Consider the following 26,090-nt stretch of genomic DNA (forward strand, 5'->3'; position numbering starts at 1 on the left):
CCCACAGTCACAATTGGGATCATGCATAGCAGGGTGCACAATATTTTGGAACCTAAGAAAATATATGTTCTCTCTCAATCAAATGTTCATGTTAACATCTGCCATGGGCCTTGCCCTGAAGCAAATATTGGTGTCTTGGGCTACACAAATGCAAAATATTGTTAGCATGTTACACTTATACTTTACTGCTGCAAGGTTAAACTATTTACTATGCTGTAAAAACTGGGTATGTACTGCATTAAGGAACAATTCCATTTATTGGTTATTATTATTATTATTATCAAACTAAGAAATGGTTATTCCATTTGTTAGTTATAACTGATACTACAAAGCCAAAGATATAATCAAGATCTTTGCTAAAATTATACTCAGGGCAGACTACTGCATCTTTAAATATTATGTACCTAGAGAACTTTAGCTAGTTGAAACAATTAACTGTTGCATACTAAATGAAAACCATTTAAAAAGGCAGGTAATTTGTTAAGTCTTGGCATACATGACTTTGTCACAAAAAGCACAGGTAGAGATGATCTGGGATCTATACATGATCCTGCCACACAAGATCATTCTGTAGAATTCAGTGACTATCAGCAAGTCAAAGTCTACTGCAGTTTCCTCCTCAACTCCAGGGGAAATATTTATGCATCTTGCTAGGGTATTGCAAGGCCTAATCTGAAAGCACTAAACATCTTCAGCTGAAACATGCTATAGCAAGTGCACAATGTTTTTCAATACAGCAACATTTTCAGTGTTTCATATTTTCCTTGCAATTTAAGTCGAAGTACAATCTTCAGGAAACTGATCCCTTGGTCAATGCAGAAAGATCACAAAATAGTAACTGTCTGCATATTTATTGACTGTGATAGGAAAATACTGCCTTAAGAAAATGCTTTTGATAGTTTTTAAAATGTATAAGCTGCAGCTTCATGTTCATCTCAGAATTTCTAAAAGCAGATTTGTTAACAAAACAGTGTTTGAAAAGAAAAAAGTCTTGCTTTACATATCAGAATTAGTGAGGTAAAACAATTCCAATGTGTAATAAAACTGAAAAATATGAATATTAAGAACAAAACAAGAACACCAAGGTGAAAAATAAAAGGCAAGACAAAATTGTATAAGTGTACATCATACATTTATTACTGAACAACTCTCTCAACTCCAAAATTGGGCACAGGGATTAAAAATAAAAACTCATTGCACTACTTAGTAAAGCATTACTAGTAATCTCATAAAAAATGTACAAATTTTGTTAAAAATTTATCAAGCCTTCAAATGATTTGGTTACAGATATTTATAATACACTTAAAACTACATGTTAAAATGATACAGGAGTATGATTTAAAGAAAACACTTGACAAAAATATGATTCCAACAAAACCCATAAGCTTTCATAATCAATTGCAAAATCTGAAACAAAAATAGAAAAATGAGGTAACTGAATATACCAAAGGGAAAAAACAAAAAAGCAAACCAAACCAAAACAAAAAACCACAACCCTAAACAACCCTCCCCAAAACTGAACACAAAAAAAGAACAAAAAATCCAGCTCTTGTATTAAGGCCTAAAGATAACTCAAAAATATTTTTAGTAAGTAAAATGAAATGAAATAACCCCAAAAACCTAGATTGGTGCATCTCACTCCAAATACTACAAGTTGTAAATGTTAAAGCTGAGAAATCACATTCAAGAGACCATATAAAACAGTATACAACAAAAAGTTTACTTTGCACAAAAAAAATTCTGTAAATAAAACCAAAAACTGAGACAAAGCTTGGGAGATATATGTAGGCTTTGACATCCATTTAAAACAGAAAAAAAAATTAAGATGACTGCTCATGCAAAATAAACACAGCAGTGCCAATATGGTAAAGCCAAGAGTTTATTGTTTTTAGGGGGAGTTGGGAATATGGGGAGAAGGCAACCAACATAAATATCTTACTGGATTCTGGTGCTGCCAGGCACCACTGCAGGCTGTGGAATTAAGACACAAAATGTGCATAACATGGCAGTTAACAGCTGAGCATGAATCCCCTTCTCTTCCTCTTTTGAGGGCCACAACAGGAAAAATATCAGCTGTAGCCAGACCGAGCTGATTCAGAACACATGCATGTGCGCTGTTCTTACACACTAACCACAGGAAGCAAGTCTGCACACATCTGCAAGAGTCCCATGCAAACAAAGAAACATTCCAGAAGAGATCAGCCACAAGAGTGCAACAATTAAATTCAGTATTTTACCAAATTAGACCCTACTGCCTCCTCAATCTCCAACTGCCTCTCAGAACTTTACCTGGAAAAAGGGACACCACACACAAAGACTGCTCCAATTCAGCAAAGGGGACGGCTTTACCTCCATATTTGTAAGATGTGCCTTGGTAATTATGTATTTCTATCTAGCTTACAAAAAGTGCCTTATTTCCATGCTTTGTTCAAAGTGAATACTGACTATAGTAGTGTTTGTTATGGTTAAATCTGTACAGGTAGAAATTTTTTTTGCAGCTATATAAAAGACCCTAAGTATTATAAGACATATGTGGCTTACAGTTTTGTTTTTTTTTAAACACGTGATTTCATTTATTAAAAAAATAAAAAGTTTACTATATATTATTTAACCAGTTTGGTGTCATGTCATTGTGGCTATTCCATTCTGTAACACATCAGGGGAAAGTTGTAACCTTATGCTTTGCGATCATTTTGATTTAGTGTTCTTAAGTACTGATGGGTTTGGACAGACTGCCAAGTTTTGCATTCAGCTTCTGTAACTAAACAGAGGCAACAGCATCTGGAAACATGGACAAAATTGTGCTTGTACTTTTTTTTTTTTGTTTTTAAACAGAACTACACACTGAGCTTGGTCTGTAGAGCCTTCATGAAGTGCAAGCAGCATGGAGAACATATAACACTGTCTGAAAATACAGCTGGATACTAAAGCATAGCAGCATAAAAAAAAGTATCAGACGTGACAGAATAAAAACTTAAAGCTGAGACTAGCAGCAAGTTACAGCAATATTGCTAGTTGTGCCACTTGTGCTATTGCAACCGAAGTATATTTAAGAGAAAGCATCATGACGCAAAAAAGTTACACATCTTGAAAGCTATGGTACATGTCAACCTAATTATTTCAATGAAACAAATTTTAGAGACCTTTAACTCTGAAGTGTTAAGTGAAGCCAATTTTTCAACAGCATGGCTCATAGCATTATTCATAGGGCAGTTGAATGGAAGTTAACGCCTGTTTCACATAATTTGTTTTGATTGTGTACCAACATTCACTCTGGTAGTGAGCACTCTGGAGACTAATATTAAAATCAAGGGAGTTTCTTTTTTTATGCAAAAACCCATCATGACAGAGGGAAGGGCAGAAGCAGCATCCTTCATCATTTGAACCAGGCAACAAATGAAAAAACCTTTTGGTGATGCAACAAAAAAAGTCAGAAGTTCTCCTTCTCTGAGAAAATGCTAAAAATTTTATTTTGTTCACAAAGTTGCAGGAATAAAATTGTAACCTCTTACAAGTTTTTTAATTGTATACAAACTCCCTTGTGAATGACAAAGAATGCAAGTGATTTTAAAGCCGATGTTTATAAGCTAAATGATTCCGTACTCAAGTAGTACAATGGTCAGCAACGTGAAGAGCTGTTGCACAAGACTCGCATCGCAAGGTCCTTTCAACTTCCATTTAGGACGAGTAATATGGTACTTCAGCATCCTCAAAACTCAAAAACTAATCTGAAATCAGTCGCACGTAACTAAAACTGGCTAGAACAATTAAAAAGGAGAACAGGAACGCATCAACATTCAAATTACCGATTGAAAATGTTAGTATTGCTAACTGATTTTGTGCGATATTGCAACTTTATTGATAAAATAAGTAGTAAATTGGCAATTTTAAAATTTGGATTTTATAACATATGCTAAAAACAAGGCTATCGTGTATTGAGCAAATCAATAAACTCTTTAGTAGTACACTTAAAATCTCCAATGAAGGGGAAGCAGAACAGCTGTCTGAATAAAAAGTAAAAAGGCCTTTTCATACCATTAAGTACATTGGGGGAGGAAATATTAAATGCCTATAATTGCTGCACCCTTAGCATTCAGTGTGCAACTGCAAACACAAGGAAAGAAACCAGTGTACAGTACTAGTACTGTTTAAATAACACACAAGATTATACATTGCAGCATAATTAATACTACACACATACGTTCTCAGTACATGCTGGTATATAAGTTCTCTCACACACGCGCACCTCCTCGCTAGCACACCTTCACACAGGCTCTCGCACACACCCATTCACACCGATCATTCCCACTCACAGTATCTGAAGGCTCTATATAAGGTAGATTGCTATATTGTTTGGAGCTACCACTTTTATAAAAGCACATGCTAAAAGATCACGTCCACTGTAATCTCGCAGCAACACTCGGAATGATCACACAAAACCCAGGGAATGTTAGTGCACACACAAAATTAAGCTAAAGAAAAAAAAAAATCTTTGGAGTTCCAATCACACGGTTAGTATAACAATCCCATAATTGTGAAGACTAATTATAAGCTTTATAATTGATTAAATCACACAGTGCAAAGAAAGGTCCATTGACCCTTTTGTGTAAAGGGAAGGCTGGAAGCCACACAGGTAAGTTCAATGGATAGTTCGTATATACATGTGACTAGGAACACCCAAACTAGAATTGTGCTCTTAGATTGGTCATTCTGAATCACGATGCACTTCTGAAGCATCAGCTCTGCAAATTGGGCATGTACGATTTGCCTGTAAGACAGAAGTAAAACAAGATTTAATTGTGCTGGCCATGATACCTGGTAAGCCAAAATAAGACCTCTGTCCTCCAGACCCCAGAGTACCGAATAGGCACAGGCAAAGTGGAGGATCAATTAGGCTTGTACCCATTTTGCTGCTTTAAAGCGTGTGAAAGTGGCCTGGAAAAAGTCTGCCTTTATTTATTATTTATTTTTGCATTAGTCTTTTAGGTTTTACCTGTCCTAAAAGGCTCTGGAAAATGTAACATTGGGCCTGCCTGCACAATGAAAGTGTGCATACTACATGACCTAGGGTTCCCAGTGCGGGTGCAGCTCTGCCTCACCAGCAAAACCAGCTGTGTCAGGAAAAGTGCTGTTTGCCAGCGTAGTTATGTCTGTACTAAAAGCTTCTGCCAGCACAGCTACATCAGTGAGGGATCACAACTCTCTGAACTCCTGACTGCCATTGCTATGCAGCAGAAACATGCATGGAAGACATCACTGGTAAAAATATGCCACCCAAAGACACTGAAAGCTGAACAACTGGAAAGAAAAGGGATTTTAGTCAGACTATCCAGAACTGTAGGGTTTTTATTTATTTTATACTAGTTCCCATTTAAATTCCTTCCCACAAAGACAAAGACCAAACTTTACATTTCTGACACTTTAAAGAAGACACTAAAAATAAAAGAACACTTAAAATGAAGCCAGTATTTAGAATTACAATCCACTGGTAACAAAGTAAAAATATTCCTAAAAAGGGGGAGGGGGGAAATTAAAAATTAACCCTCTAAATCATTCTGCAATTTGAACTATAGTAGACATATGTAAGTATCAATCAAGTAAAAGTTTTCACAATTAGTGAGATGCTGGACTACCTGTGTTTATATTCCAAGGTGGCTAAGTTTATGGAAATGTTTTTTATTAGTGCAAGCCAAAAGGAATGTACACATGTATCTCTGTCTCAGTTGCACTGTAATTTCTTGCATCAGCATCATAAAAATTTTAGGGGGAGAGATGAATAAGACTCAGTTCTGCAACCAAATTCTAAAGTGCACTTCTTAAGGGTTTCACAATTATTTGAAGGAATTCTCTCCTTAACAGTTTTGCATCTTATTTAAATATAATTCAGTTAAACTTGTTTAAAAATAAATAAAGATTTTCCTAAATTAGACTGGTTAAAACAAAGTCAGAGGTCACCCTCTGATTATTTTGCAGTTTGTCATTTGTACTGTTAAATATTGTATCTAGTGGCAGTATTAATATACTGTAGCTCACTAAAAGCAAGCTGCAGAAAAAGCCAAAATACAGGATAAACAAACCATAATTAACATCTTAATATCAGGGTAAATCAAATGAATGGTATATGAATAGCTTTGTAAGTTTTAACAGCACAGCTGTTTTTTTAGGATCATTTTCCATAACAAAGTAATTAACCAAATTGTATTCTGATGTATTTTATCAATTTCACTCCCTTTTATGAATTTTCACATATAACTTTGGTGCAAATCAGATGTGCATAAGGAGTGGAAACTTGACTTAACTAGCTGTTACTTGGGGCAAGCATTTTGCAATAAGCACATGCAACTGCTTGATGAACTAGCGCTGAAACTGTTCTGTAGAAACTTTATAGCCAATATTTGTTCTTTTAAATACAATTTATTAAAATGTTCTACTTTAGAGGTTCTAAGATATATCTCTGGCATTTCAGCGACAGATTGCCCTAGAACAACCCTTGTAGGGCTCCAATAGTATCAGCAGAACCAAAACAGGACCAGACTTGTATTTACTTGTAGATATAATTATTTACAATTTTGCCAATCCAAAGAGCTTGGGCCTAGCAATCATGAGACTTTAAAAACAAACAAACATTTGGATTCTCTTTCTCTGCCTTCTGGTTTCCATGCCTTCTAGTAGAACACAGGTTACATTTTCAGGTGCTTCTTTACAACCACGAAGAGAAGAAACTACTCCCAGCCTCCCCCGGCAAGTAATTCCTGAGAGAGAGATTCCTGTGTTCACTTATCTTTACCGCTAATCAAGTTCTTCAGTCCTTATAAACCATGTTAAATGCTTTGAGTTAACTGCTGAGACTATTATTTGCATTTTCCTCAGTTTGACACTAAAAAAAGAGTAGTTCTTATACATTACTTTGTGTGTTCAGAATTTTGCAGACTATTTATTTTATGCAAGTGACTTCCACTGAAATTTGAAAAAAATCATGAAAACATTTCCAATGATCTTTGGTGCTGCAGAAGCTTTAACATGTGAGAGGTTAAGCATGACCCCAAATTTAGTTTCAACCCTCCATCCTATAAATCCAGGTACTATTATTCATGTATATTTGTTCAGTATTTCATTTACTTCATTGATCAACAGTGTTACTGTCTAGTATAACTGGTACTCTAAACGTAAGGCAGCTATTCTCTTGGCCTCAGGAAACCTATCCATGTGGTACTTTCTATACTCCATCAGAAAACAGCTGCTAGCAAAGCAACAGGATGGTTTAGACACCTGACCATAGTTATTAATATGATGCATCCTGAAAGAAAAACAATGTGCGTAGCAGTATTATTCTCTAGTGATTCTTACATATACCTGTTTTATTTCAGGACTGCTGTAACCCAAAACACATTTTGGGGCAGCATATATAGCAACTAAAACAAATCTGAATTGAATAAGATGCTGAACAAATGTGAGAAGATGGAAATCAATACTTGCTGGCACCAAGTCTGGAAATGCAGCTAACAGAGCTTTCCTGATGCATTATCTAGATCGGTTGTTCTCAACCTTTTTTGTACTAGGACCCATCTGTAAACATCAATGGCCAGTCCTGACCTAGTGCATCTCGCCCCAGCCTCACAATGTGTGGGGTGGGGGGTAGGGCAGGGCGGTACCAAGCAGCCCCTTGTAGGCTGGAACTTTGCCAGCCTACCAGGGAAAAGCCAGTTTCCCATGTTTTCCTCCTTTAAAGGAGAATCCATTTTAAAAGTTTGTTGATCCATTTTATAAGTTTGTTCGTGACCCTTGCATATATTCTTGCAACCCGTTTTTGGGTCGCAACCCATGGGTTGAGAAAAGCTGATCTGGCTAATTGTACTCTTGTACTTTTCACTTTCTATAGAGGAGCACCCTCTCTGATCTAATGCATTTCCCTTCCTAATGTTTTATTTAAATTATTCTGAAACAACTCTCTCTTGCTTTCGTATGTAAACCCAAAATTTTGCGGGAGAAGTTAATCATTTATATTTTTTTGTCTTGCTCCCACAACTCAGATTTATGGAATGAGCTAGAAGGCTTTCAGTAGCTTAAGCTTTAAATGTTTTCTTCCTTTCAGATACCTCTCAGTACTTATATTTATCCCACCACCTCCAAACCCTATTTTAATATAAAATTACATCCACATGGGCACCGTAATGTAGAAATGAAAATCAATTTTGTCAGTCAAGATCATTCTCTTTATATTAATTTTTATATAACCTTAGTTTTGATAAGAGATGGAAAGACTCTTCTTTCATTAGCTGTTAGAAAATATTGCTATAGCGTAAAGGAAACAGCATTTTCAGTCTGTGGGTTTTCCTATCCTACATAAAAGGAAAAATACGAGATGAAATGCAATGAAAAATAAATACTACAAACCAAGTCATTATATAGTCTCTCTGAAGTAGATTTTTTTTTTACCTTAAGCCATTTATCGACGCACTTGGCATGGAACTCGTGGTTACAGGGTAAGACTCTAAGTAGCTGCCTTGACTCAAAATCACACATGCACACTACACACCTAGAAAAAGATTGCAGAGTTTAAAAGATATTTGCTATTTCAGTACAAATTGGTATTGCATAACTTACTATGTATGTCTGCAATGGAGTACTGATGTAGCAGCAGTGAGGGAGCTGCATGGGAATAAACCTTTAGAAAAGACAGGTTATTCCAGTGTATACCAGAACTGCTCTCATGGCCTTTACTCTGGTTTCAAATCCCAGTGGAGGCCAGAGTTAATACTCACACTCACGGTGACTTCACCACCCTCACCAACAGCACAAATAGGATTTTATTACACTAATTTGTAATACTTAAGTTAGCAGTTAACTGCTGAAGAATATGGTAACTGCAAACACCTTCCAAACGTTTCATTCTGTTTTAATATCAGGATAATGTTTCCTATCAATATGCATAATTTAAATTTTGAGTTGTCATTTTTTCCTCAAAATAGTTTAAGTTATTTTTCTGTTCAGTTATATGTTTTCTTATTGCATTCCTTACTAGATGGACACCATCAACTTTTCCTTTTTAAAAAACACATTTCTACCATAAAATCTCTTTCTACTGTTGTTATGAAAAACACTGACCATCAGGAAGATGGAAGATCAAAGAAATCTCTTTTAGCTTTTGGCTCTGAATTTGACCACACTTAAGTGTATTGTAGCTATAACTGCTCCTTTTTGTGTGGGTCTTTCAAACTGAAATAGAGAAATAAATTCTAAATGTAATACAATATAATTGTAAAACCATAAAAAGTGAAAAAGGTTTTCAGGGGCTGTACCAGAATACACATTTAACACAGGCTAAATTTCAAGTTGAGGATGCCCCTCTAAGATGCAGCACACTGAACAAATGACCGATAAATTTTAATTTTTATTTCAAATGTAGATTAATCAAATTTAAAACTTAATGCATCCCTACATTCCAAAGCTTTTGAAGATGGCATTTTGGGCTTCAAATTAATTTAACAGAGAAACATTCTGACTTGCATTTAGAGCTCTCATGTATTACACAGTATATGGCTACTTCACACTCCAATCTAGAGGGATCAAGAAGTCCACATGATGGATATGAAATCAAGAGGCAAGAATAATGTACTCACAAAGTCTGTTCTGACTGGTGGTTGTTTGGATTGAACCTGTAGGATGGAAGCTGTTCAATGTCTGCTTTTGTTAGTCCTCGTGGTTTGGCCTCTCCCAAACGTTCTGCCAAATTCAGCAGTGCCTGCAGAACAAGTTTTTCCTTTGTAAACATGCTGGTCAAGTGAGCAGCTCCAGCTCTAGAAGGACTGCAATTAGAGGTGCACTGATACATCGGTTCAATATTGGATCAACACCGATATAAAGAAAAATTGGCTGCATTGGAAATTAGCTTTTTTTTGCCTGATGTGGCTGATAATGTGACCAATACATGCCCTGTGCACGTGCGCAGCAACAGTGCAGCACATAGGTGGCGAGGAGCATAGCCCAGCAGTGTGGAGAGCTGTGTCCAGCTGGTAAGTCTGTTGTAGTGGAAGGGGAGGGAAGGGGAATGGGGGGCATATATCAAGGCCACTGTGGTGAGGGAGGCAGTGGGGCTGGGGCAGGGGCTGCCCCGCTGGGCCTTGGCATGGGATGGAGCTGCGGCTTGTCTGGGGTGGTGTGTGGGGAGGTGGTGGTGGTGGGGGTTCCAGCCACTGCACGAGCTCTGGGAGGGCACAGGGGACATGTGCCCCCTGCTCTGTGTGGGGCAAGGCAGACTGTCATTGTGGGCTGGAGCCAGGGCTGCGCCAGGCTCTTCCTGGCAGGGGCTGGGCTGGGCTGTGCTCAGGGCAGACGGTGGTGGCGCTGGGAGGAGTTGCAGGGGCTACGGCGAATTTTGGGGCATCTTCTGCCCTGCCCCTGTAATGCTTCTCCCAGTGCTGCTGCCGCCTGCCTCAAGTGCAGCCTGGCCCAGCCCCCATTGGGAAGAACCCAGTGCAGCTCTGGCTCCAGCCTGCAGCGGCAGCCAGCCCTTGCCCCACGCAGATCTGGGGGCACATGCCCCCTCAGGATGCGCGCAGTGGCAGAAACTGCCCCCCCTTCCCGCAGTCCCCACCTCTCCCCACTGGGAGAGACCGTGGCTCTGTCCTGCACCCCACCCTGCCCAGGCAGCGCCTGCCCCAGCTCCACTCCTTCGCCACAGGGGCCTTGATCTGCACCTCCCACACCCCTTCCCCTTCAACAGGCTTATCAGCCAGACACTGCTCTTCAAGCTGCTGGGCTGCGTGTCGGAAATCGGATCGTTATCGGCTGATATGCCTCCTTAAAAATCAGCTATCAATATCAACCCAAAAAATCTCTATCGGTGCACCCCTAACTGCAATATATTTTTTGACATAAGAGGTCACTCTCTCTCTATGCAACACTGTCAAAAATTTTGACAAGAAGGATTTTGAATCTACATCTCCCTTCTCCCACAATAACAGGCTCCTGGAAAATACTGCTTTCATAGGTTGATCATAGGTACGGACCTTGTGTAAGAATGTTCTCTTCATGACATCTAAACCTTCATGATTTAATTGTTAATTGCTCCTGCAGACATTCACAGCACAATAAATATTTTGCTTTGAGAAGCGGTGGGATGAGGGAAACTAAAATAACAGTATGAATAACTGGAGGAAAGTTGCTCACCCTACTTACTAGGGCCAACTCAACTGCACACTGCCATGTTGGAGACATAGCTTCTACTCAACACCTTGATAGGGTCACGGTATACAGTGACTGAAGTGACCAGACTGAAAGTATTCATGTGGCCATGTTCTATTTATAGGGCAGAAAGGTTGCTGGATAGGAGGTGAAAATAGGAAAGAGAAAAGCTTTAATATTGTGCTGTCTGCCTCTGCTGGCTGAAAGGAACTGTAACCTCACTGTTGGGGCTGGGGTAGAAGACCAGAGAAAAATTCCCTCAATTTAAAAACACACATGTGAAGCAACTATGCTCTAACAGAAGTGACTCCAGCATGTACTAGGTGGCTACCAATTCACTTAGGCATTTGCTTTGCTAATAAAAGCACCCAAGGTTACCCACTGCAATGGATTACCTCAGGGCTGTCCAACTTCAAAGCCCCCAAGGCTCCACCAGGTGCACTGTGCTGATGCTCCTTGCCCCCAGCTGATCCATGCAGGCGTGATCTCCCCCAACACAGCCCCAATCCTCCCCCACCTCCTGGCCTCATCCTCAGTTCCCTGTGCTGCTGCTTTGCCACACCCCCTGTGGCAAAGGCAACAAGCTGCAGCTGGAGGAGAGAGAGTGGGGAGCCTAGAGACTGTAAGTAGTCTGATATAGGGAGTAGCAGCTGGGTGAGAGCCCAAGGCCCCAGGGGCTGCACCTTAACTCCTCATATGTCACATGTGGCCCATGGGTTGCCAACTAGACAGCCCTGGCTTACCCCCATCTTTTCTCATCATGGTCTATATTGGAGAATGGATGAACTAGACCACTGGAATATGAATGTATTTTGCCAGCTTAAATATTGTAAAGGTTACAATTTTTAACTTGTAACTTTCTCAGTATTTTTAAAAAATATTTTTCCCTAAAAATACACCTATAATTAAGATAAAAAACGATTAATGGAACTGCATTGTTTCACATTTAGTTGAATGTGTCTTGTGACATCACTGTTATTCTGAAACTCTAACACTATAGTAAGGCATGTAAAAAGCATGAACTTGTCCTCTTGTTTGAGCTAGCTTTATTTAAATATTTAAAAATCAAATAAAACATAAAAAGAGAAAAGTAACAGCTAGAATGGAAAGATGGGCAACATAATGATTACCAGTACTGGAGAACTCTGAAGGACAAACGCACACAAAATGCTACTAAGCACCTTGGTTTTTAACATCCAATACTAAAACAGGGAGAAAAAAGGCATTTCTAGATTCTAACTGCCACACGCATTACATATATTTAAACACAAAAAAAAGATTTAAGGGAAAGGATGATCAGTTCACTATGTGTACATTTGCATTTCATGAACTAACCTCGTAGTTTTCTACCTCCCCATCTTCCACATCCAGCTCAAAGCTGAAGGCAGGTCCAACTGCAGGGGGCACTGGAAGCATTGACCTGTTGAGGGAGCAAAGCAGGGATACAATTAACTACTTGTGAAAAGCAAAAGCATTGTTCCAGCACAGTCACATTCCATGTGGCTCTGCACTCATGACCTTTAGTACGTACCAACTGTACGTGCCAATGCCCTCTACTGCCCTGAGACATCTAAATTAGCTAAACAACTAAGCCTGACTTGCTATGAGTCACTAGGAGAGATGAGAGAGGGCCTGACCTTGAGTAACAGTAATGCTTGATGGCAGCACCTTCACCCATTTTTGTCCAGTAGCCTAGTGGTGACCCAAGACATAGGAAACCCCAGTTCTCAGGCATCCCCTCAAGGGAACCTAACCACTGACTACACATCACAGGGCAGAGTTCTGCTTACCAGGCCACAGAGCAGGCAGGACTGAAAGCACTTTCCGGCTTAGACTACGTTACTGGGCTGTCAAAGGGAAAGCATCGGAGAGGGTCAGAAAAAGAAAAAGCTAGACTCTGGCTCAGGGAAATGGATGATGCCCTGATGGTGGCAGTGGGGGAGGGGAAGGTGCTACAGGAGAGAGGAGAAAAGGAAAGGCAGGGAAAGGGAGTGCTTGCTTCCAACATTGTGCTTTTTGATTTAGTCACTGGAAAAAACTGCAGGATGCTCCACACAGTGCTTCACCTACTTGAGTATACCTCTCATTTAGGATGGATCAGATGCTCAAACTGTGCTATTTGGAAAGCCTTCTAGTAACAATCCTAACTACAGCATTTCTCCATGCAGAAGAGGAGGTCTCTTGGAAGACATGACCCAGAGTCCCCAGCAGGAAGGAGGAATGCGTCCATGTTTGGAAAGGGGAAAAAAAGAGCCTCGTAGGTTAGCTGTAGGAGATTCCAGGTCTCTCCAATTTTCCTTTCAGAAAGAAGTACATATGTGCACTACTCAAGCCTTCTCCCACCCTGTCACTAGCCCAGCCTGTTTTGTGGGACACTCGTTGAATTTTTCTATTGTCAGATCTCTCTTGAAATCACACTTCTGTGGCACCTCTCAGTACATGTCCAGTTTACAGAGAAAGGCACAATAAGGGTAAGTTCACTTGTTTTCAGATCATCCTGTGCACTGCAGGCCAGAGTCCCCCCACCTTAACTGACACAGATCTGCATAGTCTAAGAAGATTTCCAAGACACTGTTGGCAGTGGTCCATTAGACCAGGGGTTTTCAACCTTTTTTAAGGAGTGCACCCCTTCTGGTGGGTACCCCTCCTGGACTGTACCCCCTGGATGAGCAGATGAGGGGGTCCCCCCAGCAGCTGGTTGATTGGGGGGGGGTGCTGGTGCCGCGTGCCACCTACCACCACCAGGGGGGATGCGGTGGTGGCATAGGCAAGTGGGGGTACTTGAGAAGCATACTTCCACAGCAGCAGGTGGTGGCGTGCTTCCCAAATATCCCTACTTCTCTGTGCTTCCATTGTGTACCCCTCGGGGTCTTCCCAAGTACCTCCAGGGCTATGCGTACCCCCAATTGACAACTCCTGCGTTAGACTATAGTGGGCAGAACAGAATTTAGCCCATACTGTATAGTTCTTTGATTTGTTAGTTATGTCTCAACATTACTGAAGAAATCTTACATCCTGACTGTATTGTTAACTTGAGAATTAAAATACATAGCCACAGGACTGAGTCTTATATTTGTTTGGCTTTCTATATAGAAAAAAGAAAAAATGAACAGTGATGAGCAACCGAAAGCTTGACCTGGCTCCCAAATGCAAAAGCCTTGAAATGCTACTACATAAAATGCATATAATGAAGTGTGCAACTGGACCTATTTGCACATGGAGAGTAGATCCCACTGCACATTCACATGTGCCTATAAATACATATTACATGCAACTGGCCCAGGGAGGAGACTTGGGATTTCTGCATCTGTGGAGTGAGATCAAGTTACGGGCATATAATTTTGGGGTTTTTAATTTTAAAACCAGCAGCTTTAATCCCCCCAAATTAGGATGATTCATCTTTATAGTTAAAAATGAAACACAAAGCATCAGGCAAATCATGAGTTAAGATTTCTACAGCACTGTGAATTTGGTCTTATTGTATATGGTTTGAGATGCTGAGAAGCTGACAAGAAGACAGGGGGACACAAGATCTGGGCATGTTTTGACAAGAATGCAAATTCAAAACTCCTGCAAGTTCAGTGGATCTCAGATTGAAGTCTAACTGTAGTGTCATCTAGATCAGCAGAATGTGCTCTGCCAGACACTGCAGGTGTGTGGATCAGTAGTTCCTTTCCAATGCCTCCTTTAAGACACAGGGAGGGATGAAAATATTTACCTTTCTTTTTTTGAGAATTTTATGTTTATTTGGAAAGGAGACGCAGCACACACCAAACATGCACAGGCAGAATTGGGCTTTTCAACCATCACTTTTCAACTCCACTCCAAGTAAGCCACTGATAATCTTCAACTTGAGCATCTCCTTTCACCTGGTTAGAGAACCTGTTGGCTGGGTGTATGACAGAATTTCAAAGGCTACAATGGATCAGTAGTTCAGCTAATAACAAGTGTTACAGCACAGGATGTTCCCTTTAGTTTTTGATAAATTGTTTCAAACAGAGCAAAGTTACTTATTCCTGAATAAGGACTGGGCATAGAAGTTAAAGTTTTCATACTAAGTTTATCTCAGTAATGTAACCCAATAAAGGAGTATGCCAGGGAACAGTTGTCTGTCTACTGTTCAAGATGGGCAAATTCTGAAAAGAATTCCACAGGGACAAGTCTCATGTCCAACTGTGACTACATCACCACCAAATTTCACATTTCTACTACTGGCTGCTTTGAATAGCGCTGTCAAGATGGAGTAAAAACTTAAATAGAATTGCATGTAAGCTGTTTTAACTCTATTGCTTCTCGAAAAAATGTTTTGCTCTTGGGCAAACCCTAAGTGTGGAAAATATGAGGTTATTTGTAACTGAATGAGATTCCTTACCATGGAAATGTTTAAGCAAATCACTTACAGACACTGGTACATCCATGCCTACAAGTGAACAGTTTCTACACTTATGGCAGAAACTAACATCTACTTTGAAAGGGTCATTTGAAAAAAAAAAAAAAGAAAAGAAAAAAGTACATAAAAGTTATTTAACAGGTTAGAAAAGGTTTCCCAGAGGACTTACAGCACATATGGTAATAGGCTGGGATGGTAAGGATGTGGTGGTATTGGCTGCTGGGAACGATACCTGCTGCGCCCAGTAAGTCTTCGAGGCATAAATGGCGGATAAGGCTATGAAGAGAAAGAAAATAAGCTTTAGTATTTTATTGTTAAACTAGTATTATTTTAACCCGCTGTTGTGGTTCATTGTCTGCCATGTGGGAGACCTGGGTTTGATTCCCAGATACACATGTAACTACAGTCATCAAGGCACCAAGTGTCTGGACTCAGTCTGGCCTCTGGGTTCTGTCTCGATAATCTAAAGGGGGGTGGGGGTGGAAGGTCTGGGCAGCCTCCACTCCTTCATGCTCCTGCCTAGACATACACGATGCAGGGCCTGGTGACCTCTCATGCATACATCCTGATCCAGAAGGATTGATGGTTGCCTACTACTATTACTATTTTTAAAATGAGTTGAAATCTGATTTTTTTAAAGTGATGCATTATCTTAAAAAAATCAAGTAGCTGCTTGAAACAATTTAGCTTTAAAAACAATTCCTAACAATAATATACAGAGCTCATGCCATTCTGTGCGAAACATCTATGATGCAAAAAGCACCTTGCACAAAACCTTTAAAAATGCTCCTTAAGGACCTAGCCAACACAAAGGGAGTGTGCAACCAGAGCTTCCTGCACATGGAGGAACCACAAATTCCAAACTAGAAGCAGCATGCCTTTTAAGTGGTGCAATATTTCATTAATATAATTATACCACCCCTTCTGTTATTATATGCTGCATCTTAACTATTGGTCTTTGCCAACATAGCCGGCAAACTTGTATAGGACAGACTACCCCAGAATAAGCTAATTGGTACAAGGCAGGGGTGTCAAATAAATCAGCTGTGGGCCATAACCCCTGCCAGCATCTAGGGGTTAACGCTGCCACCACTCACCTCCATCACTGCTTGCTGCCTGTTTTAGTCACCAACAGCAATTGAAAATGGTAAACTCAGTGGCAGAAAAGATGGGGGCTAGAGAGAACTTACTTCTGGTAGTGGCTGTATTAACCCCATTGGGTGTTGACCATGCTGACAGTGGCTCTGGCAGATGCAGTGAGAAGCCCTGCAGGATGGATGACCCAGCTTCACGGGCCAGGTGTTTTTATACTAGAGATGTCAAACACCTTTATGTAGTGTAACTGTTCAGGCAAGGGAAGGGTTGTCAACACTAATTATACCTAGGTAGCCAAACATGCCTTACATGAGCTGTTAGTAATGTTAGTCTGAAGTCAAACAGAAGGTAGGAAAAGGTGGCACCTTAGGAACTAACTGGTTCAGAGGCATGAGCTTCATAGACAATCTACTACGACAAACCACAAACCTTAGGGTTGTTGGTTGTAGCCATGTTGATCTAAGGACATAGGCAGACACAGTTCTTTGGTAGATATATCTTTTATTAGACCAACTAAATAGTTGGAAAAATTGTTCTTTGCAAGCTTTTGGGCACAAACACCCTTCTTCAGGCATAGGGAGAGTCTGCTGGTGTTTTGTGCGCTCTCCTGGGAAGAACAGATGAGCCTACGAACTTCACTTCATAAATCTAATGGATACAAAAAATCATGGACTAAATATAGACATTGGATTTATGGCATATTATATCCTGCCTGCCATCTGATAAACCCAGGTAACCCATCTGCATTTTACCACCTACTTTCTATCACCAGTTCAACACTCCCCTTTCCCCTCTCCCCACCTACACCTATAGTCTCCCATTCCCTCTGATCCTCATTACCATGCATTTAAATTTTCACAGACCTGCATTTTGCACATTGGCTTCTATTCTACCCAGGAGAGAACACAAAACACCAGCAGACTCTCCCTATGCGAGAAGAAGGGCGTTTGTGCCTGAAAGCTTGCAAAGAACAATTTTCCAACTATTTATTTATTCTAATAAAAAAGATCACATCTACCCAAAGAACCTTGTCAACCACAAACCTACAAGCTTTGACATATTCCCTCCACCCTCCTCACAGGAAATTAATTTATTTTCCTATGTTTGCAGTGCTTGTGAAGCTCTTCAGGTTTTCATATATCTTAACTGTCAGTATCACTGGACAAAATTTTCTCATACTGCCTATTAAGATGGGGAAATCAGCTGATATTTGGTCTTAGCTGGGATAGCCCCAGGTCCAACTTGAGATCGCAGTCCAGTGTGGGCATCCCCAATCCAAATTGTCCAACCCCTGTGTACTGCAACTCAGGCCCGGACGCTGCGCAGAGGGGGATCAGGGGCTCCTGGCAATGTGAGAGGGAGCTGAAGGGCTTCTGCTGCTGGGGACTTTAAACCACACTGGAAACTCCAATTCTCTGTGCTGGGCAGCCTGGCAAGAGTAGCCAGGCACAGGATTTAAAATCCCCAATGTGGAAGATTGCAATGCTCTTTAAAGTTCCCATGCATTAAGACCATGATACGGGGTATGGGCAGTTGGGAGTTCCTGGCTCCCCTGCTACCCATGCCTCACATCATGAAGTGGTGCCTACAGCTATGGAGCAGAGCTCCTAGCTCCCCAGCTGCTTCTTCCATAGGCACCCAGGCAACTTAAAAGTGGGTGTGCAGTTGGGGCTTCCAGCTGCATGCTAATTTTTTTTTTAAATGGTGTGGAGTGCAGTGAGCCTGAGATTGAGATGCACCCTGATGTTTGGCTAAAGGCACCCCCCTCCCACCATCTGCTTCTGAGGATCAGACAGATTTAGGTCCAGAACTTCATGCTACCCCCCCCAGCCCAATCCCCATTGATTGGCTGGGGACAGCTGTATCCCAAACCCTGATGTTACCCCCTACCAGATTTCTATGCTTAGTTGAAGGTGGTGATCTGTGTCATGGGTGAGACCTAACATGGCACATGTTTATTTTAAGATAGGATACAAATGAGCAACAATGATGTAACATGTTGTGTGTGTAATATCTTTGTTGTTGGTTTACTGTATTATTACACCATAAGTTGGCCTCAGCATGTGGCCAGGTTACCATTTATGGTCAGTGTGTCAATTGCACCATATCTTAAACATAGCATGTGTCAGGGCCCTATGTCTACACTGCAGATTGCAACGGAATGCAGAGAAATTATAGTTAGCTCAGGTTTGAGAAGCAGGCTTGGCCACAGCAAAAGAGAGCTTCACATAGGCTATTTTATGTTGCTTCTTGGCAGAGTAAGTTAGCCTGCACTGAATACCATGCTGCTGCAGCCAGACTCCTTCAAGTATCAGAGCCAACTTGTTTAAAGCAAAGTGTAAATCCAGCATACAATGTAAAGTCCAGAAAACATGAATTAAGTGATTTTAACTCTTATGTCCCTTTATTTCAAACCCTCGAAGGAGCATAGCTTGGTTAAAACATTCAAAATAGGGATTCTGGATGTAAAACAAGCTGTGGTCATGAAGTTTCTGTGCTGCAGTAGTGAACTGTGTTGAAATGTAGAAAGAATCTTTTTCTAAGCAACAGGCATTACAGGTTCTCTGGAAGTGACATTTATCAAGTACTACTTGTAAATGAATCTCTGCCTTACCTTCTGCCTAACATGGCTAATGACCTCTTTATTCACCAACATCACCAATAAGCACCTTTGACTTTGTTAGAAAATCGAGATTAAACAAATTTTATGTAAAAAGTATGTAATGACAGCCTGTAACATAAGGCTACTCCTACTCAGGCTACTTATCTCTCCTACTCAGAGCTGAGTTTTCAATAAAGTGTTTTTACTGTATTTTACAACCAATGCCAGGGGACCAAAACGGAGACCTTCAGCACAGCACAAGAAAGTGGGAAGTAAGAAAGCAATACTTACTACTCCAAATGACACCTCCTGGTGTAAAGGGTCATGTGTTAAGAATTGGAGAGGGGCTGAGGGAGGCAATGTTGGCGGATGTGCTGATGGAGGGTAGGTAAAACCTCCTACAGGAAGATGTTCTCCAAGCAGCTCTACTTCGTTCTCTATCCTTTGAAGTGGCTAAAAGTAAATACAGGGTTTGCTGTATTTAACGCAGATGGAATTTTTCACTAATGAAATGAAATTTTAACTTTGTGTTCTGAATTGCTGACACTTTTACAAAATGCAGCACAAGTTGGCTACTGTCATCAGCATTACTGAAAACCAAATGCTTCTTTAGACGCAAACAAAGAAATTAGGGTCTCATATGCTTTAACATTTCTCAGCTAGTTATGGCCAGAATTCCAAATTTGCAATCAAACCATAGCAGGTGCTGTGGGTTTTTTTACTGCTCATAATTTTATAGGACACACAAGCTCAGGATAAGCATGCAAACCTAGGACAAAAGACCCAGGTTAAACTCCCTGCTCCATCACCTGGGGTAAGTCACATTGGCTCAAGTTCTCAAATGTTTTTGTTACATGCCTAAGTACTTTGGGCATCTGGGCCTTAGACTGGGCAAACTTAGCTCCATCTGTAAAGTATGAATAATAATGTTTCATAATTCCCCCATGAGGAAAGGAAGATAAATACATGGAAGACTGAGAGGCATTCTGATACTGTAAACAAGACAGGCCAGCTATGTACACAAGGTAATATTTAAAATTAAGTCAATAATGGAGTACTTTAATAGATAATCTTTGAATCACTTGCCTACATATGCTAGGCAGCAGTCTAAACTGCTAAATCCTTTAAAGGGGAAGGATAGGGGTGGGGAAGTATACCAATTCAATAGTTATTTTCAAAATTGTTCCCACCCACTATTTTCAAAAGGCATGCATTCCCTATGTTCACTTTTATGTACTTTCAACTCTGCTCCCTGCCTTAGATAGCTCATTTTTAAGAAAGAAAAATGAAGGAAACTCCCTCAGCTTCTTGTGGTCCTGTTTGACATTAATCCACTAAAAGTATAAGAACACACTAGTGAGGCTTCTGCTTCCCTGCGTTTTGCTTCCTTAGATCACCTCAGTCTTATCAGTTGCAGAAAAAAACATTTTTAAAGTCTCCCTTCAGACAGCTGCCCAAGTAAAGACTGCCTGTAGCTGTTATACAAGAGATTTCATTTCTTGGAATAGAGAACTGCAACCCTCCCTTTAAGTGTAAAAAGGAGCATATAAGCTGCATCACCAAAGCACCCGGCAATGGGCTTGGTGAGAACATTGTCTATTGCATCAATCCCATAATAAAGATCCCAAACTAGACCCAGAATAATCTTTTGCTGCACTTGTTCTCAGAAAGTACTTGCATTGTTAACTCTAAATGGGAGTATGCTTTAATGTTGGCATCCAGAGAGAGTCAAGAAATTAAAGGGACTAGCACTGAAAAAGTGAAAAGTGAAGACTCTTCTCGCCCCACTCCCCCCTGACATGTTGGGAATTAATTAAGTTTTCCTGTCAATTTCTTTTACAATCACTTCTAGGCAGGGAGGCAGGATGAGAGGCTGAAACAAAAGATAGGTTTAGAAGGAACTTAAAAGAAACCCTACATGACCAGGATTTAGCCAAATGTGTTATTTTAAAGCACTCTTGTAATTTAATATATCAGTCATCTCATTGGGAAAGATCCATGCCAGTATCAGGCCAATCTTGGTCTTGGTTTAAGATCCCTAAAGTTAAAAACTCACCGAGTGCCCATTTATTTGTTGATTACTGGTGGCTATCTCCACACACTATAGGAAAAATAGGGGAAGCCACTTTGCAACAGACAAGGAAATTTTGCTTCCTGTTTTCTGAACAAGTATAGGCATTTCTTTGATATACATCACTAACTCTGAGGGTATACCTTCACTGCAAAAAGCAGCTTGATTTTTAACTGAGGTTACTACTTGAGCTAAAGTCAACAGGGAAGATCAAGTTTAGGTTCAGACTTTTAAGTTATAAACAAAGCGGTTGTGCCTTCTCTTCTATTTTAATTTAAATTAATGCACATTTTGGCAGTGAAGGTATATCCTTGAGTGTGTGTGAGGCTCAGAGAGGGTTCATCATCCTTCACCTGATTTTAATGAAATCACACCAGAAGCTTGTGTAATAAGATGCAGCCACAGACCCAAGCAATATCTGTTAGTCATACCAAGACTGCCATTTTGTATCTGTCCAATCAAAAATTGGCATCTTCTAAACTGTCAGCCAATTAAATATATAAGAGAATGTGGGTGTAGTAAGAGCTAATGAGTGGGAATTGTGAAGTCTCACTTGTTCTTTATGTCCAGAATGAAAAATAGTTGCCTCACTCCGTTTTCTGTATGAGCTCCTTATCACAGAGCTCTTAAAGCCTTTTAAAACAAGCTATGTCTAACACCTCTAAGGTGTATTAGGTTCTCTGGCATTTTTTAAGTCCAAACTCACTATATTTTTCTTCTCTGTTGTGGGTATAAAATTATTTGTCATTTAAAGACAGATGTCTAGAGTGGGAAATGGAAATTATTCCATGATTTCTTCTCTCTCTCTGTCATTGTTTTCCTGAGCCTTCTGCTGGACTCTGGTTAGCTTTTCTAAGAGTCTCTCCTGCTCCCAGGAACAGCAGGTAGTCTGTCAGAAAGCAAATATCTACTAGGCACTGACAGGAGTGGAAGAAGCTAAAAAGGAGATGGTTGAGGATATCCTAAAAGAATAAAAATGAGGATTAATGCTGTCATTTCTTTTAACAACGACTTTTACAGACCAAGGACTTGCTCAGAAAGCTTTGTCATAGCACCAGAAACTTGTTAAGATTACTGCACATGAGCCAAACCCACTAATTTCTCTACCAGAGAGCCATCAGAAGGATGACAATTTAACTTGCTGATCCAGAACCAAAAATTCTAGGGAAGTTAAATAAATAAGAACTGTTACATACCGACCGTGACTGTTGTGTTTGGAAAGGAACGAACTGGCCTGGAGGTGGCAGGTGAGGAGGATGATGGGGGGAGAGGTGAGGAGGATGCAAAAGAAACGGGTCACTAGAAATAAGGGGCGGGAATGCTGCATATGGTACAGGTAAGTGTTGGACTGAGCATGCCTGAAGCATCTGTAAAATAAAAAAAAAATTAAAAAAAATAAAAATGAGACACTGCATTTACAATTTTGCATCTTACCTGAATATTGCTGTAACAGGTTTTTATTCATTAGAAGACAACAACATTAAAAAAAAAATACACCATTTGCTACCCTGAGAACAATAAAAAACTGAACATAGATTCATTTATGTGACCTTCATGTAGCAAGAAGCGTTTCCCATAAGGAACACATTTCTGAGGTTTATCATCACAGACCAAAGCTGCCAAGTACCATATGCCCTTCACTTTAGATGACCCTTAATACCTATTAACAGTGTGCCCAGCGTTTTTCAGGACCAGGCAAGACTTATTTGGCAAGGACTCCTTAAAGAAGCACTGCATTTACTTGAACACAAGGCAACAGAGCCTCTCAGCTACACAGAAGTTTTGGGATGTTTGCTGGACATTTAAAGGCTGGTGACAAAACAGAAATCACTGGAAATGGGAAAGAGAGGTGCTACTCAGTTGTGGAAGTTGAAAATTATTTCATGTAGTAGTTCACCACAACGTGAAAAAGAGTTGGTGCTTAGGGGGACTGAGCACAATGGGTACTATATCCTACCCTTCTGGCACAGGTCTTAAGATCAAGCATTTCTGGCATCCAGGGGAGCGTGTCAGAGCCGACTCTGACCCTCCTGGTTCTAGCTTGGTATTGCAGTACTTCCAGACTCGGTGCTAGAGAACAGCCACATTTAAAGCCACATGCCTGACTAATCTAGTCTCTTTTTATGACCAGGTTACAAAACGCCTGGACGCAGGAGTAGGGGTTGATGTCGTATACTTAGACTTCAGGAAGGCCTTCAATACGGTATCCCACCCCATACTGGCAAACAAGTTAAGAGGCTGTGACTTGGATGACTACACAGTCCGGTGGGTGGCGAACTGGCTAGAGGGTCGCACCCAGAGTTGAGGTGGATGGGTCGGTATCGACCTGGAAGGGTGTGGGCAGTGGGGTCCCGCAGGGCTCGGTCCTTGGACCGATACTCTTCAATATCTTCATCAGTGACTTGGACAAGGGAGTGAAGTGTACTCTGTCCAAGTTTGTGGATGACACAAAACTGTGGGGAGAAGTGGACACACCAGAGGGCAGGGAACAACTACAAGCAGACCTGGACAGGTTGGACATATGGGTGGAAAACAACAGAACGGAATTCAACAAGGAGAAATGCAAAGTGCCGCACCTAGGGAGGAAAAATGTCCAGCATACCTACCGCCTAGAAAATGACCTGCTTGGTGGAACGGAAGCGGAAAGGGATCTTGGAGTCTTAGTGGACTACAAGATGAACATGAGTTGGCAGTGTGACAAAGCCATCAGAAAAGCTAATGGCACTTTATCGTGCATCGGCAGATGCATGACAAACAGATGCAAGGAGGCAATACTTCCCCTTTATTGGGCACTGGTCAGACCGCAGTTGGAATACTGCGTGCAGTTTTGGGCGCCGCACTTCAAGAGGGATGTGGATAACCTGGAGAGGGTCCGGAGAAGGGCCACTCGTATGGTTAAGGGCTTGCAGGCCAAGCCCTATGAGGAGAGACTGGGGCACCTGGACCTCTTCAGCCTCCTCAAGAGAAGGCTGAGAGGCGACCTTGTGGCTGCCTATAAGTTCATCATGGGGGCACAGAAGGGAATTGGTGAGGGTTTATTCACCAAGGCGCAAGAAATAATGGCCACAAGCTAGCAGAGAGCAGATTTAGACTAGACATTAGGAAGAACTTCTTCACAGTTAGAGTGGCCAGGGTCTGGAATGGGCTCCCAAGGGAGGGGGTGCTCTCCCCTACCCCGGGGGGCTTCGGATATGCATCTAGCTGGGGTCATCTAGACCCAGCGCTCTTTCCTGCCTATGCAGGGAGTCAGACTCGATGAACTATTGAGGTCCCTTCTGACCCTAGCATCTATGAAATAAATAAAGTAAAATAAATAATGGTTCCCCCATCAGCATGTTTTATTTAGATAGGCTACACTAACCTATCCTTGGGGTAAGTTCCCCATCAATTTTGTGGCTGTGGGACACTACTTTTATGCTTTACCCCTAGCTGCTCCTTGGCCTTTTGGTTAGGAGCAAGCAAGACTAGGGGCATCTGAACTCCAAGGCTTTCAGGACTGGAGCTTGCACATAGGATGCCACTCTCAAAAAAAAAAAAAGGGTCCCCATCAGCATGTTTGCCTAATATGGGTCATGTGTTTTATGGGTATGCTTAGTTAGCACGGGCTGCAATCAACTTCACATTTGGTTTCCATGACTGAGTACATGCTGCTTCAAGCAGCACTTTAATGATAGGCAATGTATTTAATGCAGAGGGGGAGGGGGGACAGGTATGCAAATATAAAACAATGGGCCTTCTGCCCCTCATTCCGATTGGAAAAAAAACCCCTCATCTTATATTTGAGAAAATATGGTAGGTTCTGTTCATTCTAAGAATTGCCTCCACATAGCCATGTGCCTAGCTACATGGCCATGGAGCAGGGGCAGGCAATTATTTTGGGCAGAGGGCCTCTTACTGAGTTTTGGCAAGCCATCGAGGGCCGCATGACAGGCAGCCCAGGGCAGATTAGTATTAAAATTTTCTAAATTTTTTAAGGGCCCCGCAGGCTGGATAGAATGGCTTGGCGGGCCACATCCGGCCCCTGGGCCGCATTTTGCCCACCCCTGCCATGGAGCCTTTCTAAACAGTAGTTGGCAACTGATAACGTCAGAGCTGATGCTGTCCTTCATGTTCTGTTGTCCGTGTACATAAATATCCCATAAAGCACCATTCAATTCTTCTCCATCTCCAGAAGCTTTAAGCTTTGAAAAGCATATGGATACCAGTGGGGGTAACAAAGCTAGAATTATTGTCAAAACAGTGTGCGAGCCCTCTCCCGATCCTGCCTGGGTCGCCATGTGTGAGTTCTCTCCCGATCCCATCTGGGTCGCCATGTGCGAGCCGGGCCCGTCTTTGTGCACACAGGCTGTGGCCAGCAGCCCGGGCACGCGGGGTTGGAGAAAACCGCGGCGCGGTATGGTACGCTCGAGCTAGAATCAGTCACGGAGGCGTAATGGTTGATTGAAAAGATTATTTACTTACACCCAAGGTGGTCGCGGTGTAGGCTGGTCAGCTTTCCAGGCACAGCTCCGCTTGAGTTCTTGGTGGAGGACTCTGATAGACTCGGTTCCTTGACCCCGGAGTGGTTTAGGCTCCGCGGGTTCAATAATTCGTTCTCACGGAGCAGCTGTATCTCCGTGGGTTACTCGGTTCCCAGGTCCCCCGGAGCTGTTAAGACTCCGTGGGTTCGACAATTGGGTCCTTAGGATAGGGATACGTCTGGATTGCAATCGGCAACGGGGAGAGGCTAGAGGGTGTGGGCCTCGGGG

General features: G+C 41.4%; 1 protein-coding gene across 5 annotated transcripts in view; it reads right to left on the reverse strand.

The window, feature by feature from the left end:
* Positions 1–1,122: 1,122 nt before the first annotated feature.
* The window catches only part of RNF38 (ring finger protein 38), a 241,010-nt gene continuing 216,042 nt past the window's right edge, over positions 1,123–26,090 (reverse strand). The window contains exons 5-12 of one of the 5 annotated variants that reach the window (XM_025201432.1): positions 22,539–22,709; positions 19,563–19,724; positions 15,744–15,850; positions 12,520–12,604; positions 9,621–9,742; positions 8,437–8,536; positions 8,236–8,339; positions 4,633–4,768 (exon numbers count right to left, since the gene is read on the reverse strand). In XM_025201432.1, coding sequence (XP_025057217.1) covers positions 8,280–8,339; positions 8,437–8,536; positions 9,621–9,742; positions 12,520–12,604; positions 15,744–15,850; positions 19,563–19,724; positions 22,539–22,709 — 807 coding nt within the window. In that variant the 3' untranslated portion in view covers positions 4,633–4,768; positions 8,236–8,279. Of the gene's footprint in view, positions 4,769–8,235; positions 8,340–8,436; positions 8,537–9,105; positions 9,217–9,620; positions 9,743–12,519; positions 12,605–15,743; positions 15,851–19,562; positions 19,725–22,538; positions 22,710–26,090 lie in introns of those variants that run through there. The other 4 variants (XR_001357845.2, XM_006021448.3, XM_025201434.1 and 1 more) reach the window with 4 other exon arrangements.

Source organism: Alligator sinensis, unplaced genomic scaffold (genome assembly GCF_000455745.1).
Source record: "Alligator sinensis unplaced genomic scaffold, ASM45574v1 scaffold434_1, whole genome shotgun sequence".
NCBI lineage: Eukaryota > Metazoa > Chordata > Crocodylia > Alligatoridae > Alligator > Alligator sinensis.